Genomic DNA, 15993 nt, shown 5'->3' on the forward strand with positions numbered 1-15993 from the left:
CCCCAGGGCTCAGTACTGGAGCCAGTTCTGTTTAATATCTTTATCAATGATCTGGATGAGGGGACCGAGTGCTCCCTCAGTAAGTTTGCAGACAACATCAAGTAGGGAGGGAGCGTTGATGTGCTTGAGGCTCTACAGAGGGATCTGGTCAGGCTGGATCGATGGGCTGAGGCCAATTGTATGAGGTTCAACAAGACTTAGTGCTGGCTTCTGCACTTGAATCACAACAACTCCATGCAACGCTACAGGCTTGGGGAAGAATGGCTAGAAAGCTGCATGGCAGAAAATGACCTAGGGGTCTTGCTTGACAACTGGATGAATATGAGCTGGCAGTGTGCCCAAGTGGCCAAGAAGGCTAGCTTGTATCAGAAATAGTGTGGCCAGCGGGACTAGAGAAGTGATTGTCCCCCTGTACTTGGCATTCATGAGGCTGCGCCTCAAATACTGTATTCAGTTTTGTGCCCCTCACTATAAGAAAGACACTGAGGTGCTGGAGCGTCTCCAAATAAGGGCAACAAATCTGCTGAAGGGTCTAGAGAACAAGTCCTGTGAGGAGTGGCTGGGGGAACTGAGGTTGTTTAGCCTGGAGAAGAGGACGTTGAGGAAAGACCTTATCACTCCATTCTCTTCTCTCCACCTCTCTTCCACCCACCTCTCTTCTCTCGTCCACCCACCTCTCTTCTCTCAAGTAATAAGTGATAGGACAAGAGGAAATTGCTTCAAGCTGCACCAGGGGAGGTTTAGATTGGTTATTAGGAAAAATTTCTTCACTGAAAGGGTTGCCAAGCATTGGAACAGGCTGCACAGGGAAGTGGTTGAGACACCATCACTGGAGGTATTAAAAGATGTGTAGATGTGGTGTCTAAGGACATGGCTACATGGTGGACTTGGCAGTGCTAGGTTAACAGTTGGACTCAATGACCTTAAAGGGCTTTTTCAACCTAAACAATTCTATGATTCTGTGCCTACATCTATGCAAACACCTGCTGTGTACAGAGTTCATCCCTGCCTGAACCCTGAGTGCTGCTATTGGGGTGGACTACTCAAGAGCTCAGAGACATGGCTGAAACTCTTGCTTAGAGTTTCACCACTTATCCTTCAACAGTGGCTGCAAAAAGCAGGGACAGTGACTAATTCCTCTGTCTACTTTAATTTTCTGTATTTTACAACTAGTGTAAAAGAATGGGTTTGAACTGTGTTTGCATGTGTATAGATGTGCACGTTTGTATCTGTTTGCAGGGAGATGAGATCAGGAACTTCCCTTCAGCGATTTTGCAAGCAAACCCGGTATCATCTCTCAAGATCCCCCTTTTGTCTGGACATCTCAAGAAAAACTTTGCATTCCAAATTTGGTGCATGGAGACTGTTCTTAGCAAGTTACATTTTCTTGCAAACCAGTCTCCTGGTATGAGTTTTGCTCTGTCCCATACCACCTCCCATGAGCCAGAACTGCAACTGCCTCCAAAACCTCCTGTAAAACATTAATCACTCTCTGTGTGTTTTATCTGCCTCTTTTTCTTCAAAATCCTGATTTTTTGGGATGTACTTTTAGTCCCAAAACTGGAAAATCCCAGATCTTCAAGGAGTATCATTGAAGAGATATTCAGAATATCATTGATGAAAGGGGAGACAGACAGAGGTTTGGAGGATTTGAGGGAAGCAGAGCACTTGCTGAAGACTTCTGTGTGTCTAATTTGTAGTGATGCCTTTGATAGGGGTCTTCTACCCTTTCTCACATTAAAAGTCCCTCCTGAGGAGACTCTGGCTTTTGTCCTTCATATGATTTTTGATTGCTTTCTCTCCCCTTCATTGCCATGCTTAATCCTGCCACATGCCTCAGCAGGATCTCCGAAATCCATCTCCTTTCTACTACATCCTGAGCAAACAGCTGACTACTACACACCCTGCTCTGTGGCTTCCTGCCAGTCTTGGACCAGCCAGGATCAGGGTGATGCACTGAATAGTGACAAACTCACGTCTGTTTGCGAAGTGGGAGCATTGCCAAGAGCCAGTATTACCATCCTGTGTGAAAGCCCCCAATTTATTACCCCCTGTTTACATATTTCATTTCTGTTTTTCCCATCCTACTGACCTTCAGATCTAGTCTGTTTACTGACCACTTGCTCATCACACACTCCACAGCTGGTGTTCTGACCTGCAGTTTTTCACACTTGCAACAGGGTGTTCTGCACTCTTGCTTCATTTAACCACAACCACCTTTCTAGTTTGAAGGTCAGTTTACAACTTTGCTAACCACCCTTCATTCCCACAGCTTCCCTCACACCTGATTCTCCAAAACTGTTCAGAGTCTTTCTCACATGCTCTGCAGATGAACACTATGTTGATCCGGCTCCTGGCCAGTACAGCACACTCAGTAAAAAAAAAACCTGCAGGTGCCAAACATACTGAAAAGTTAAGACCTCCATACAGGGAGGCTGGGGGGGTAGGACTTGTCAGTCAGAAGACAGCCTCAAAGAGCAGAATTAATATTTATTTTTACGAGGTTTTTTAACATATCAACACAGAAGATGCTGAAAGAAGAAGGAAACATTAAAGATAAGCCATGAATATTTGTTCCCTTCAGGGGTTAGCCAAGCACACTCCAAGTTCTTCTTTCAAATTCTGATCCAGTGATTTATAGGACCAGTACCCTTTCATGAAACAGAGAGAGCCTCTTCTGTATCACTGACATATGGACAAGGAGATACGGACAAGTTGAGATATAGACATTGAGACTGGACAAGGAGTCAAAGTAAGTACTGGAGGATCAGGTCACCCATCTGTGAAGGACAGTGAAAAGGGGCACAGTAGGTCCTTTGTCCTGGGTTTGAGTGAGTGATGGGGTTTTTTGGTAGCAGAGGAGGGGGCTATAGGGGTGGCCCCCTGTGAGAAGCTTCTCAAAGCTCCCCCAGCTCCAAGTCAGCTCCACCTCTGCACCAAAACTGAGCCCATCAGCTGCGCCTCTGCAATAACGTATTTAAGAAGGGACGTGGTGAGGAGGAGTCAGACTTGTGAGGAGGAGTTGGGGCAGCTGCGTGAACACCAAGGTCAGTGGAGGAACGGAGGAAGAAAGGAGGGGGGAGGTGTGCCGGAGCAGAGACCCCCCTGTATCCTGTGGGGAGACGGCAGGGCAGCCCCCCCTGCCACCCATGGAGATCTACGGTGGAGCAGACACTGATTTATGGCCTGTGTTTTGTTTCGCCTGGTTGATCAAGGTGCTGTGCCCGAAGAAGGCCGGGGTCTTGTGGGAAAAGGTAGCTCCACTGCTGTAATTCAGCACTGGGAGGATTGTAGCATGCGGGGGTGTCCCACGCCGGAGCAGCTCGGGAAGGGCTGCAGCCCATGGGAGAGAATCCAGTTGGAGAAAGTTGGTGTCCCACACCAGAGCATTGTAAGGAAATGCTGCAGCCTGTGGGAGGGACTCATGTCGGAGAAAGTTTGTGGAGGACTGTCTTCTGTGAGAGGGGGACTACGATGGAGCAGGGGGAACAAGTTCCAGAAGCTCCCCCACCGAAGATGGCAGAAGTGGCAGCACTGACTGCACCCCCCATCCCCTGCCCCTGCGCCACTGGGGGAGGAGGTAGAGATATCGGGAGCAGAGCTGAGCCCGGGAAGAAGGGAGGGGTGGGGGGAAGGTGTTCTCAAGATGTGGCAATGCTTCTCACTGTCCTACTCTGTTATCTGTTGTTAGTGTCTGTAATAAATGTATGTTCTTTTTTTCTTCCCCTAACAAGTCTGCCTTTTGCTCATGACCATGAAGGGTGTTTTTTTTCCCCATCCCAGTCCTATCTTGAACCCAAGCCTGTCTCATCTGTCCCTTCTCATTGCCAGAAGAGAAGGGGGAGAAAGTGGCTGCGTGGTGTTTGGCTGCCGACTAGGCTCAAAGCACGACCGTGTGTTAAGTGTCTCCTATGAAGGAGAGTGAAAAGGGGCACAGTAGGTCCTTGACATTAGCCTGAGTGATTTCATCCAGGACTGATATCCAGCTTGAAAAGAGATGCAGAGGCACAGGCTGGGAACTGAGGTCCTTCAAAGTTCAGATTCTGTGGCAGGCTTGCTCATCCTGCATCACAAGATAAAGCATCTGTGTGAGCTGAGGCTAGCTTTTCATCAGATATTTCATGAGCTGCCCTTTCTCAAGGATACTCCTTCAAGTCCTTCATCCAAAGTGAAATTTCCTTCCTTAGACAAATTTGACTGCCATTTCACAAATTCGATAGCAACTTGTGAAGCAAAGAATGTTATTCCAGTTACTATAAGTGCTGGAGTCTGTGTTTCCCTTGATGTGAATTGCAGCACATTTTTCTGCAAAGAGCAAATTGGGTTCCCCAGGTTTCCAGAACCTGTAAAAGAAAGTTCCTCTATTGGGAATGCATTGCCATGCATGACAGTGGGGGTGAAGTCACCTCAAACAGTTGTGGAAGAGAAAGGGGAAAGTTACTGTGACAGATTTAGGGTCATAGTTTTGACTAGAAAACTGGTCACTTTTTTTGACTTATAGGGCAGTTGGAGACAGAAATCCCACTCTGACACATACCTTCCTTACTCAGTGTATTGGTCACTTGGACTGAGGAGTGTGAATTGCAGGACCTTCCTCATTCCCCCGGTATACTCACGTGGCTGCTTTCTTGTATGGAGTCTGATCCACCCACTGCCATTGCCCATTATTGTAAGCAGTTAAGCCTATGTAGTATTTTGTTTCATAGGTATTAGTAAATACTCCTTTTGCCAAGTTGAAGAGGAACTCCTGGAAAAAGCACAACATCCATGAGGTACAGGACTGAGCAGAGGGAGGCAGCCAGGAGTGCCCATGGGCTGGGGTTGGTGGCAGAGGGAGGCCAGTGCTGAAGGGATACAAAGGCCATTCCATTCCCCTGCAGAACAAGGAGGGGCTCTGAGTCCCCTCCATGGCCTGACACTGGGTCTCTGGCTGCTGGGTGCCTCTCTCAGCCATGCACCTACCTGCTCTGCTTTGCTGTTGACGACCACGAGGTGGGAGCCCATCCCAGTGCAGTTCTGCTCACTCTCAACCCAAGACATCCTATCAGTGGACAGATAATAGCACTTTTCTTGAAAGTATCTCCAGCCCTTCGGGCAGCACATCCAGCCCTTTTCTGTGGGAGGAAAAAAAATCCCGCTTTTGAACAAGATGTGCTGTCCTTCATCTTCCTGAGCTCAATGTAGGTTCCCAGGTGCTAGAGGAGGGGTTTGAACCACGCTTTTAAATTGGACAGAGGTAAACACTCCACAAATAAAGCTGTCAACACCCTGACAGGCTTCTGCCACAAAGCCCCTGCCTGAAATGCCCTTCCCTTTCTCTATCTGCTCTGCCATGTCTGTACAACTTCTGTTTGTTGAGAGACACAGTTTCTGCCTTACCGCTCCTGAGAAAGCAAGATGGTTCATGCTCCTCTGGGAACAATTCCACCAGAGAAGTGTTGTCCAAGTGTTTAACTCTCAACTCATGAAGACTGACAGACATGTACAGTAAACTGCTCTGGCAGCCTTGCTGCCACCACAGGCAGTTCCTTACACTAGCCAGGTTTTCCTAGAGATCTGCCTTATAGAAAGTCACAGGGCGGATTAAAAAAACAGAGATACATTCTCCCCAGGAATGAGGCTACATGAGAATAAATGACTGAGCTGAGTTCGGGAGTTTGCACTACAGGATTCTAGCACTTGCCATTGCCATCACTTCATGTGTGACTGCAGCCCAGCAGTCCAGCTACTCTAAACTGCATGGCAACATGCTCCTACCACTCCTGCCTCTGTCCCTCGCACTGACCATGATGCTTGTGTGAACAAGCAGGGAGCCAGCACAGCGAGTGGAGCTGGATTGAACTAGCCCTTACAAAAGGATGAAGCGCTTTCAGCAAGATTAGTGAACTGGACTAGCAGTTGAGGGGTTTTGTGAGGGCCAGTCATAGGGGAAAAGTAGGAAGGGTGGTCAAATGTAGGTCTGGAACAACCCACCCTCTTCCATTCCACTGAACCAGAACATGTTTTCATGGCATCCTAAGTAAAAACAATTTCTTTCTTCAATTCTCCAGCTTGCTTCCTTAAAACAATCCAGCTTTGGCTGACAATCACCCTCCCAAACTCAAAGGCCGACTGACACCACAGTAAATTTTGGTGAGGTTCTTGGTGTTTCTCATGAGGCTCTTAGCATCACTCACTTTTGCCTGCAGATACATTGGGGATGCAGCGCCATTCTGGATCATTCTGGAGCAGAATCTTGTTCTGGCCATAACTTCCATGAAGGAAAATAACTGGGAAGAGAGGAAAGAGACAGAAAGTACTACTGTCATCCTTTTGTGCTCATTCATGAGCAACTTGTTCTATCCTCTACCTTCTGAATTAGAGCCCCCACAGAGACTCTGTTATGTTAACAAGCTCTGAAACCTGTATTGAACAAGCAGATGAGAAACAGCAGGCTGTTTCTCCCACTGCTGGTCACTCCGTCCTTTGAACAAACACTAATCAGATGAGCTCCTCTTCCCTCTGCTGAGACCCTCATTTCCCAGCTGATAAAACTAGCTTAGACATCCTTTGAAGATGGGTTCAGGAAAGAGTCAAAGAAGTCATGAGATAAGCTCAATAAAGGTGGAATATTAATATATGTTCCCTCTTGATTTTCCTGGCCATTACAGCTTTAAAGCCACACTTTTACCTTTATCGGGAAGGGGTAGAACTATTGAGTATTGAGGCTCACACAAAGGAGTTAAACAGCAGCACAGAAGAGTCATCACAAAGCAATATGATACTCCAGGACAGTACAAGCAAAGGATTTTCCTTCTCATTGGTCCAGGCAGTGTGGGTGGGATGCAGCTGGCGTATTTTGATGGATTCACCCCCACCCTGCTAAAATATGGGCAACCTGCTACCAGTATTTCCAAGGACATCACACTGGCTCTTTGGCTGCAACTTTGTCACAAGGAGCTCTGACAGACCAGATCAGGAGAACCAAAATCCAACAGCCAGCCTTTGTGGAACCTACTCAGGTGCCCTCTGACACTAAAGAGACTTCTCAGCTCTTGGTGAAAGGGGAGAAACTGGGTGGTTTCATCCAGGACTAGCTTTATTCAGGCAGGTGGGAAAGTGAGAGGAGCAGTGGGAAGGCCCTGTCAGGGAACAAACCTTAACTGTGGAAGGGCCCCTACTCCCTGATTAAGAGGGCAAAGGTGGAAGAGGGGCAGCAGAACAAGCTGGCAGAGAGACTAGAATATTGTTTTTCCATCTGACAACAGGCAGTCAACTGCTCCCTTCATCCCCGGGGAATTAAGAAACCCTGGAACCCACCAAGGCAGATGGTTACAAAGGCAGTTTTGATGGCAAGGACAGAAACAAGGAAGACCCAGGGGTTTAGCCAGGAGCAGCTTCTCTCTTCTGCTGGAGCTGAAAAACACAAGGCAAGAGTGGTAAACCCCCAAACCAGAGCTGGGGGCAGGATAACCCAGGTGGCTGCATAACCCAAAAACCTGCTGATACCCATGTTCCAAGGACTGGGGAGCCCCACAGATGCCGTAATCAGGGCCTGCCATAGCCAGGTCCTGCTGCCCATCATTAGCAGTGGGTCAGGCCCACAGAGTAGGGGAACATGCTGCCCTGAAGCTGCTCTTTTATTTCACTTTTTATCAATCACAAGCCCTGTCTGTACTCCTCCCAAACTGCACTCCTCCTTTCTTTGTTCTGTCACACCTCCTTTCTCCTCAACACATCTTCCTTTGTCACTCAAAGGAGTGACTGTCCAGCTCAGTGTTTGTAGAGGCAGACACACAGAAGAGATTGTTTCCACAGGGAGAATGGGTACTTTGAAGCTCTTGGGAAAGCTTGGTTCTCCTTAGAGACAGCAGAGATGGGAGCAGTGACTTGTGCTTAGCTTGATGCAGATAGTTTTACCTGAATAATGATAGTAGGATAGCACTCTTCAGTCCCATCATTTACAGAAAAACCATTGAAGGGGGTGGCAGACCATAGTCTGCCTGAACTTTCATTTCCCCTGGCTCCTGGAAAATAGTCATTCTTCCAGCCCAGGCACTCCCAGTTCCCTCATCTGTTGCTTTTTTTGTCCTAAGCCCCTTCTCCTGGTATGAGGCCAGCCACTGTACCACACTCATTATCTATCCCAGCCCTGTATTTTCCCTCACCTCCTCCTTCTTCTACAGGAGGACAGAAAGAAAGGCTTTGTGGTTACCTGCAGTTCCAGGTCTGACTCTCTCTTGGTGATTCATTCTCTCTAGTGCAGTATCACTCCTCCGAGAGTCCACATTACCAATGTGGCCATGAATACAGCCTTCTTCCTGCACAGAAGACTGTACTAGGGCAGCTCCCACACTGGTGAGGAGCCTTCGCAATCTCTAATCCAGTGTGCAGAAAAAGCCATATCCTGGGTGGTCCCCACAGCACATGGAGATGGGGGAATTTTCATAATTTCTCTACCAGGTCATTTCACAAGACGTTTGTTGCAACACAAAAATTCACAGAGGCAAATGAAAACAGATTAAGAATAGCATCATTCCAGGTCAAATAACGTCCTTTTGCACATATTCAAGCAGTTTCATAGGACATACTACTAGCTTTACTGGTGTTTGTTCTTTCCTGGTGAGTGAGTACGTGTGTGAAAATGCCTATGCTGTTGGTATTTGCTAGGGCAGGGCTAAACCTACTCAGAACGTCCTGCAAAAGGGAGTCAAAAAACAGTAAGAAAACATATCTGTGACTCAATCTGGGCAAGTCCTCATATGAAACCTGAGCCCAGTAACCCAGAGCACAACAAAGAATTAGCCAACACTGATTTTAACTAATCATGGAAAGAAGATAGAGCTTTGAGTGGAAGGATCGCATATGACCTGTCATTATAGAGCTGGTGGCCAAAAAGGATCACTAGACGGTGCCAGAATCCCCATGCATTACAAATCATGAAGTTTTACTTGGTCATGACTACAAAAGGCACAGCCATACGTGGTGGTTCTATCACTGTTCAAGGCAACTTGATTCAAAACCCTGCAGGATAAAGTGTCCCTTAGGATACCCCTAAGGATAAAGAATCCCTACTGGAACTCATTGTATTCTGAATGGACTGAGGTGGATACGCAGCCTTTGCTCTTCCATGTTCCAGCAGCTTTTTTCTCCCTGTGAAGAGGCATGCATGGATGTGCTGAGGAAGGAATGGGATAGCTAACGCAAAGCACAAGCGTATAAGTTGAAGTCTTAAAAGAGCAGGGCACAAGGCTGGTTACAAATGAGGACAAGCCTAAACTGTATATATAAAATATCCTCTGAGTATGTTTTTTGTGTGCACAACAGGCTGCAGGCAGGGTCAAATCATCCAACAACTCTGTTGCATTGGAAAGATGGTCCATACATGTGCTTGCTGCTATAGTTGTAGAAAGTATGAGCTACTAGAAGGCACTAGCTACTGGATTCACAGTGCAGTGAGAGATTCTCAAGTGGCATTTTACAAAGTTCCCAGCTGACATGATGGAGAACGGAACTGAATTGCACCACAGATGCCCAGAAATGAGAATGCATTGTATTTGTTATTGCTCTAAAATATACTTGCTCATATGGGCAGGGAACTGACTTCAGCTGATTGGTATGGAGAACGCAAAGGGTGCAAAACTGTCAGAAGGAAAATGTGCACAGTTCATGTGGTTTAAATCTAATCAGGATGGATCTAAGCAGTTTACTGATTTATTCATGACATGTAATTAACTGACAAACCACAGCCTGTATATTCAGGATGAGTATCAGCAATCCAACACATAAGGCACAATACCAGACACAAAATATTAATAAACACCTACAAATTTCTGCACATCTTTACATAACTATTCCCGAAAAGCTCTAACCCCCACATACACACACATTCATGTGATTACTTGTGCAACCTCCCATCTCCCACCCCCACCACAGGAAGTACAGGCTGCAAGAACACATCCCCTTTTCTGGGAACAAGGGTTCCCCTATTCTCACACACTTCCTGCTGGAGATATACAGTTCATGTTCATCCACACCACTTCCTACAGTCTGCTTTCTCACAGGTCAGTGAGAAAGCACAAGGTCACATATGCACACTGAAGTTGTGGGTCTGTACAGGTTGCACCCCTTACTTCCAGGAATGCAGGCTACCCATAGCATCCAACGGGGAGGATGAACGGGCAGCTGTTACAGGTCGAGGCTGCAAAGTTGCAGGGCAGTTGTCAAATCAGGTGTCGACTGCCACTTCCTTCCCACTTCTCTCTCTTCCCTCTGTTAAAAATGTTCTTGTTTCTTATAAACTTTGTTTTCAGACTGATTCTTCTCTCTCTAAAAAGCCTTTTGCTAATTCCCTGGTTACTGTTAAGCTAGTGGTCACGTTCTTCTTTAACAACGGTGGGTTTGGGGCAAATGGCATCTCAGATAGTTTCAGGTATTCAATTCCCACAGCTGTTTACATTCACATTCCTATTTTATCAGTTGTTGCTATCCAGGATATTTGACCACAGTGAAGGTCTGTGCAAGCACCCTCATGTGAATTCACTTTGGTATGTGCACAGGGTCTAAAGTGGAGAGATGGCAAACTACCTTCTTTTCAGTGTTACAAACCAAGCTACTGCTCCCAGCAAATCAACAGCTGGCCTTACAACATTCAGGTGACTAACAGCTCTATCCCACTCCAGGATAAAGAGTCTCAGATTGGTGACAGTAGCCAAGTTCTGCACAGGCCTGCAAAGAAACTTCTTAGTAGTCCTGGTGCCAGGCAGCTGGGAGCAGTGATGGGAGAGGCTACCCCCTCTGTGGAAGGCTCTGGAACCATCGCAAATATATTATCTTTCCAAAATGGAAGGAACTTATTTCTCTTTTCTGCTCCATAAACACCAGCAGCATGCTTGGGGAGAACATATATCAGTGACCTCACTCTGTATGTCTTTCCACAGTTCTGTAAGTAATGATTCTCAGCTGTTTTCTTCCTGCTTCAGTCGTGAAGAACTTCACAAGTGACTTGGTTATTTTACTTCACAAATATATGTGTCAGATCAGTGTGCTGGGACAACAGGGTGGCACCTGGCAGTGCAGAGTTGCCAGGGACTTCTGCCCCTCAACCACTGAAGACAGTGATGCTTGATTATAACAAGTGTATTCATAGAAGAGGCATTCATATAATCCAAAACACAGCACTATTCTAGTTACCAAAAAGAAACATCAACTCCATTCCAGCCCAAACCAGGACACAGAAGCAGATTTAGCAGTTTGTGCAGCAGTTTCCAAGCTTTGTTTTCAGCAGCAAAGTACAAGCAATACAGGAGGTCTCTGGAGTGCTTTAATGGTAACGTCCTGACACAGGTTATGGAGGACCTGATGAGGAGACATGCTCTGCTTGATCTCACACTTACAAATGTATACATTCTGGTTTGGGATGTAAAGGTTGGGGGGCAGATTTGGCTGTAGTGACTATGAGATGCTGGAGTTCATGATCTTGTGAGGAGGAAGCGGGGCAAAACCCAGGATCACAAGCAAAGACTTCAGGAGAGCAAACACTGGCTGATCTGAGGATCTACTTGGAAGAATCCCATGAGAAGACTCTCTCTTACTTGAATTGCTTCTGTATTGATCACCACCATGTGGGAGCCCAACCCTGTGCTGGTGTCCTTGCTTTCATTCCAGGACATCTGTTCAGCCAATACGTAATAGCAGCAATTTTGAAAGCATCTCTAGCCCATCATGCAGCACACCCAACCTTGCACTAGATAGTGAATGTAGGCCACGGAGTAAATCCTACCAAGAAGACAGAGGGAATATGGCCTATTTTCTGGATAGTCACCAAAGGTACAAGGACAATGCTGGACAGTTCTATGCAGGTTGTTACCCAGGCAGCTGACCATACCACTAATCATGTGTCCAAATAAGCTACAGAAAAAAGCCAATCTCATTGCAAAGCCAGTATCTTTGACAGGCTGAAGTAATTGAGAGAAGTTTCCTATGCCTTGAAAAAGCAAATGGAGTACCTGTCGGAACATCTTTCCTATGCAGAGAGGCTAAGAGTTAGAATTGTTCAGCCTGGAGAACAGAAGGTCAGTACTCACCAACTGCCTGACCATATTTCTTCCACTCAGAATTCCCATTCAGCAGAGTGAAGATGTGGGCTCCAGCACTCACACCCATTCAAAAATTCCTGTGTTTTTTGTCAGGTCACTGCTGGTCTCTCAGTTTTATGGATGAGGTTTCCTCCATCAGGCAGTTGATGCTGCAGTTTCAGAAATTTTAAGACAGTGGCTGTCATTCATGTGGAAGATTGTTCCAGCTCTGGTGTACTTCTGACTTCCAGTGGACTACAAGACATGCTTCATCATTTACATTAGTTGGTTCCCCAGGCCTCTAGAACTGGAGACATGTTACCCTCCAGCATGACCTTGTCAAGCACTGCAAGGAAAGGCCATATCCAGGTCCTGGGGATTCCAGAGCTTAGAGGGACATGGAGATGGACTCTTCCAAATGCTGATTCATCCAGAAACCCCTGCCCTCTTACTCCATTAATCCCACTGGCATCAGTCCTGCCTTCTTCCTAGAGCCAAGAGGGCCGTGTTCAGAACTGGTAGGTGGTGCTGCTCACTGCAGATCACCCCAGACTGTCCACATCTGGCAGAGGGAACTGCCAGTCAGCTCTGTCATTCAAGGGCTGTGCACCTTCAGCTAGCTTTACCACTGCAGGCTTAACCTTCCCTTTGTTGGTCTGGCTCTTTTCTGGAGAAGAGAAGAAAAGAAATCTGCTCCTTGCTATTCTTGTATGCTAAGAATTGTCACAGAATGAGGGCTAAAGGTGTGTCCTGCACAGCAAAAGTCAGAAACTAGTGGGAACATTGCTAAAGACCCCAGACAAGGAGGTCCCCTCCAGGTAGACCTGATCCCAGAACCCCAGAATGGGCTTGGGAGGAGCTGTGCCACTAGAGAGGATACTTTCTAGCTTGCAGATGACGAGGCCCTCACTTGTAGGGCCAGGAGGAGGTACTGTCACATGTCACCGTTCTTGAAATGACAGCATGTAGGGTCAGGCAGGACCTAGGTCTATGAAACCTCATCTTCCAGATGTTTTAGGCAGAAAGCCTCACCCCAGGACTCTTGTGCAAGAACTCTCAAGGAAGGTAGAGAGACGTTCTGTGAAGTGACAGGAAGCAGTTGGATCACCAAGGTGGTTCACCACTGGGTTTCTTTTGTTCCCTACCTAGTTTTTCAGAGTCTGTTCAAAAGGACACAAAGCATAGACTATTTCAGTCCACTAATGCAAAAATCAAAAGCCCCATGAGGAAGAAAAGTAGACATGAAAATTTGAGAAGGGACAAGCCAACAGGCCAAGAAACAAGCTGGGAGGACAAGTGCTCTGGAAATCAGAGAAATTAACTGAAAACAGAAGATAAAATCCTTGGAAGGCAGACACAGATGATTACACTATGGAGGAGAAATGTAACATCGAAATAAACCATGAGAGGAGTGATTAAAATGCTGCTTTGCAAGGGTGAGCTTGGCCCTCATAAAACTTCCTAAGTAGAGGAGGAAACTCCTTGTCCAGCAGCAGATCTCCAGAGGAGGCATATTAACTTGGGGGCTAGATGTACAACATAGTGGAAGGAGGTAAATTGTGCTGTTCTGCTCACAGCTAGAGCATTGGGCTTAGACAGTGACAGAATGGAATGGGAGGAGTCCAAGGCAAAGTAAGAGAAACAGTGAAAATAAATCTGTTAAGTAAGACCTGAGAGGAGATATGAAGCGTGGTACTGGGAAAAAGCAGTCGGAAGGGGGAAGAAGCATCTTAGCTGCAAAGAACCTGTGAAGAGCACAGTGGTCATGTACCCACCAGAGGACACTTCAAGACATTAACTCAAGTGGCAGCAAAGAAGGATTTTGTTCTACATGAGACATACCTCTGTACTGTGAAGCTAGAGAGGACCAGAACACCAGGAGGGAGAAGGGAGGCTATTTCCAGCACTGCACTTCTCCAGTTCCCTGATACCATCACAAGTCTCTGCTGACCTTTCTGACAGTTGTCAGTGACACTGCTTCAGGTCGACTTGTGTTATTGACGGTATCCTGTAGAATTAAGTCAGATCCCTAGAAGTGTCAATACTACACAGGTGGAAATACCTCCGTCAACCGGTGGGGGTAGCTAGTTTCCAAAAAAGGACTCCAGACTCTTCTCATATGTCAGACTACACGGTTGAACAGCATCAGGCAGTTATGAACGCCAGGATCTTCACCACTGAAAATGGAGCAGAGGACCAAGCCAGCTCCCAGGCCAACCAGGGGATCTGAGAAGCATCTACTAGGAAGACCAGAAATCTTGACCAGCTACAGGAGAGACCTTTTTCTCTTTGTGTCTGTCATGAGACCTTGTATAGAGAAGACCAGGGGATGCAGAGGCCAGCTATGGATAGACTGAATGACTAAGCCTTACTGTTGAAGAGGTCCATACGTGTAAATATATTTTTTTTTCTGCTATCAGGATGAAAGCCTGCTAGCAGCCAGGGAGGGGAACAGGCTCAAGCTACTCATGCTGTTTGTGTATGTGTCAGTGCTTTCTGCCTGTGTTGCCCTGTGTGGTTGCTTATATATATACATCCTTTTTCTTCCATATGTATCCATATATGTACATATTGTACATAAATGCTTAGTCTCACTACCATCTGAGCTGGGGGACATGAAGCTGCAGCAGCCTTGCCTCTGCTGGGCTACAGGATTCAGCAGCTCCTGCTACCACCCGGTGCCGTTCACAGAACTACTCCCATTGAGTGGCATAGAAAGAGAAATCTCCTGGTCACCTTACCTCCAGTACAAATTCTCCCCTCTCTTTAGGACACAGAGAGACAATTCACTTTCATAGGTAAGACAGAGTCACACAGCCAGGAGATGCACACCAGTGCACTGTGGGGAGCTGGCACTGTTTGGTCAGGAAAGCTTAGGCAGATTATGTTTCCTGAGGCAAATAGAAGTGCGGGCACAGGGTCCGTGAAGTGGGAATGGGTGGAGAAAAGGTGGGATCCATGGTGGCATATGGTCTGCGGGAGAACAGGAAGGCAGTTCAATAGGCAATGCACTTCTGGTAGGGACCTCATGTGCAGCAGCAGCTTGCTGCTTCCTGCCTCTTCCACAGCATGGTCTCACGTGGGCAGGTATGCTTTTACAGGGATAGCTGAGGTGTTGGCCTCCCAGGAAGGCTGCTGCATCTGGTGATTCTGGCATCAGCTCTCAGCTGGGAAGAGGACTTCTTCCTCGAGGTGGCACTGAAGGCACCGGTCATTTTGCCACTGGAGACAACTCCAGGTTAAGCATGACCTGACCTTGGTCAGACTTCTGGCACAAGCTCCTGTTACTCTCTGGGACAAGACCTTTAATCATGGAAACAAATACTCATAATATCCCTAGAAGTGGTTTCCTGTCCCCAGCTGCCTCCAGCGCTTTGGCTGTGTGCAATGGAACTATGAAGCCACGTTGTCTCTGAGGGATTTACTCTTACTGGGTGGATGCAAATTCTACTGCAGTAGTTGCATAAGGCTGTATCCTGGCACAGCAACATCTTTTGATCCTGGTCCTGCCCAAACAAACCCTCTACATACTGTGGGAGGAGATAAGGTCCCCATAGAGCATACAGGGAAGTGGCTGAGGAAGGTGGTGTGGATTGTTCCTCCTGGGGGAGTGAACCCAGAGCAGGCCACAAAGATGATCAGAGGGCTAGAACATCTCTCCTCTGAAGACAGACTGAGAGAGTTGGGGTTGTTCAGCCTGGAAAAGAGAAGGGTACTGGGATACCTTAGAGCAGCCTTCCAGTACTTAAAAGGGGCCTACAGGAAAGCTGGAGAGGGAATTTTTACAAGGGCTTGTAGTGACAGGTCAAGGGGTAATGGCTTTAAACTGAAAGAGGGTAGATTTAGATTGGATATAAAGAAGAAATTCTTTACTGTGAAGGTGGTGAGACACTGGAACAGGTTACCCAAAGAAGCTGTGGCTGCCCCCTCCCTGGAA

The 15993-nt window shown here is 47.0% G+C and overlaps 1 protein-coding gene across 1 annotated transcript; it reads right to left on the minus strand.

Annotated features, from left to right (window-relative positions):
- Positions 1 to 3839: 3839 nt before the first annotated feature.
- On the minus strand, positions 3840 to 8344 carry LOC104369087 (C-type lectin domain family 4 member E). The gene is made up of 6 exons (XM_009976538.3): positions 8195 to 8344; positions 7300 to 7395; positions 6177 to 6269; positions 4963 to 5114; positions 4617 to 4747; positions 3840 to 4343 (listed from the first exon to the last, which is right to left on the minus strand). The coding sequence occupies exons 1-6, from the start codon at positions 8229 to 8231 to the stop codon at positions 4184 to 4186; spliced, it is 669 nt and encodes a 222-aa protein (XP_009974840.3). The 5' UTR covers positions 8232 to 8344; the 3' UTR covers positions 3840 to 4183.
- Between the last annotated feature and the right edge of the window lie 7649 nt (positions 8345 to 15993).

The sequence above is a fragment of the Tyto alba genome, unplaced genomic scaffold (assembly GCF_018691265.1).
Source record: "Tyto alba isolate M040663 unplaced genomic scaffold, T.alba_DEE_v4.0 Super-Scaffold_21, whole genome shotgun sequence".
Classification (NCBI taxonomy): Eukaryota; Metazoa; Chordata; class Aves; order Strigiformes; family Tytonidae; genus Tyto; species Tyto alba.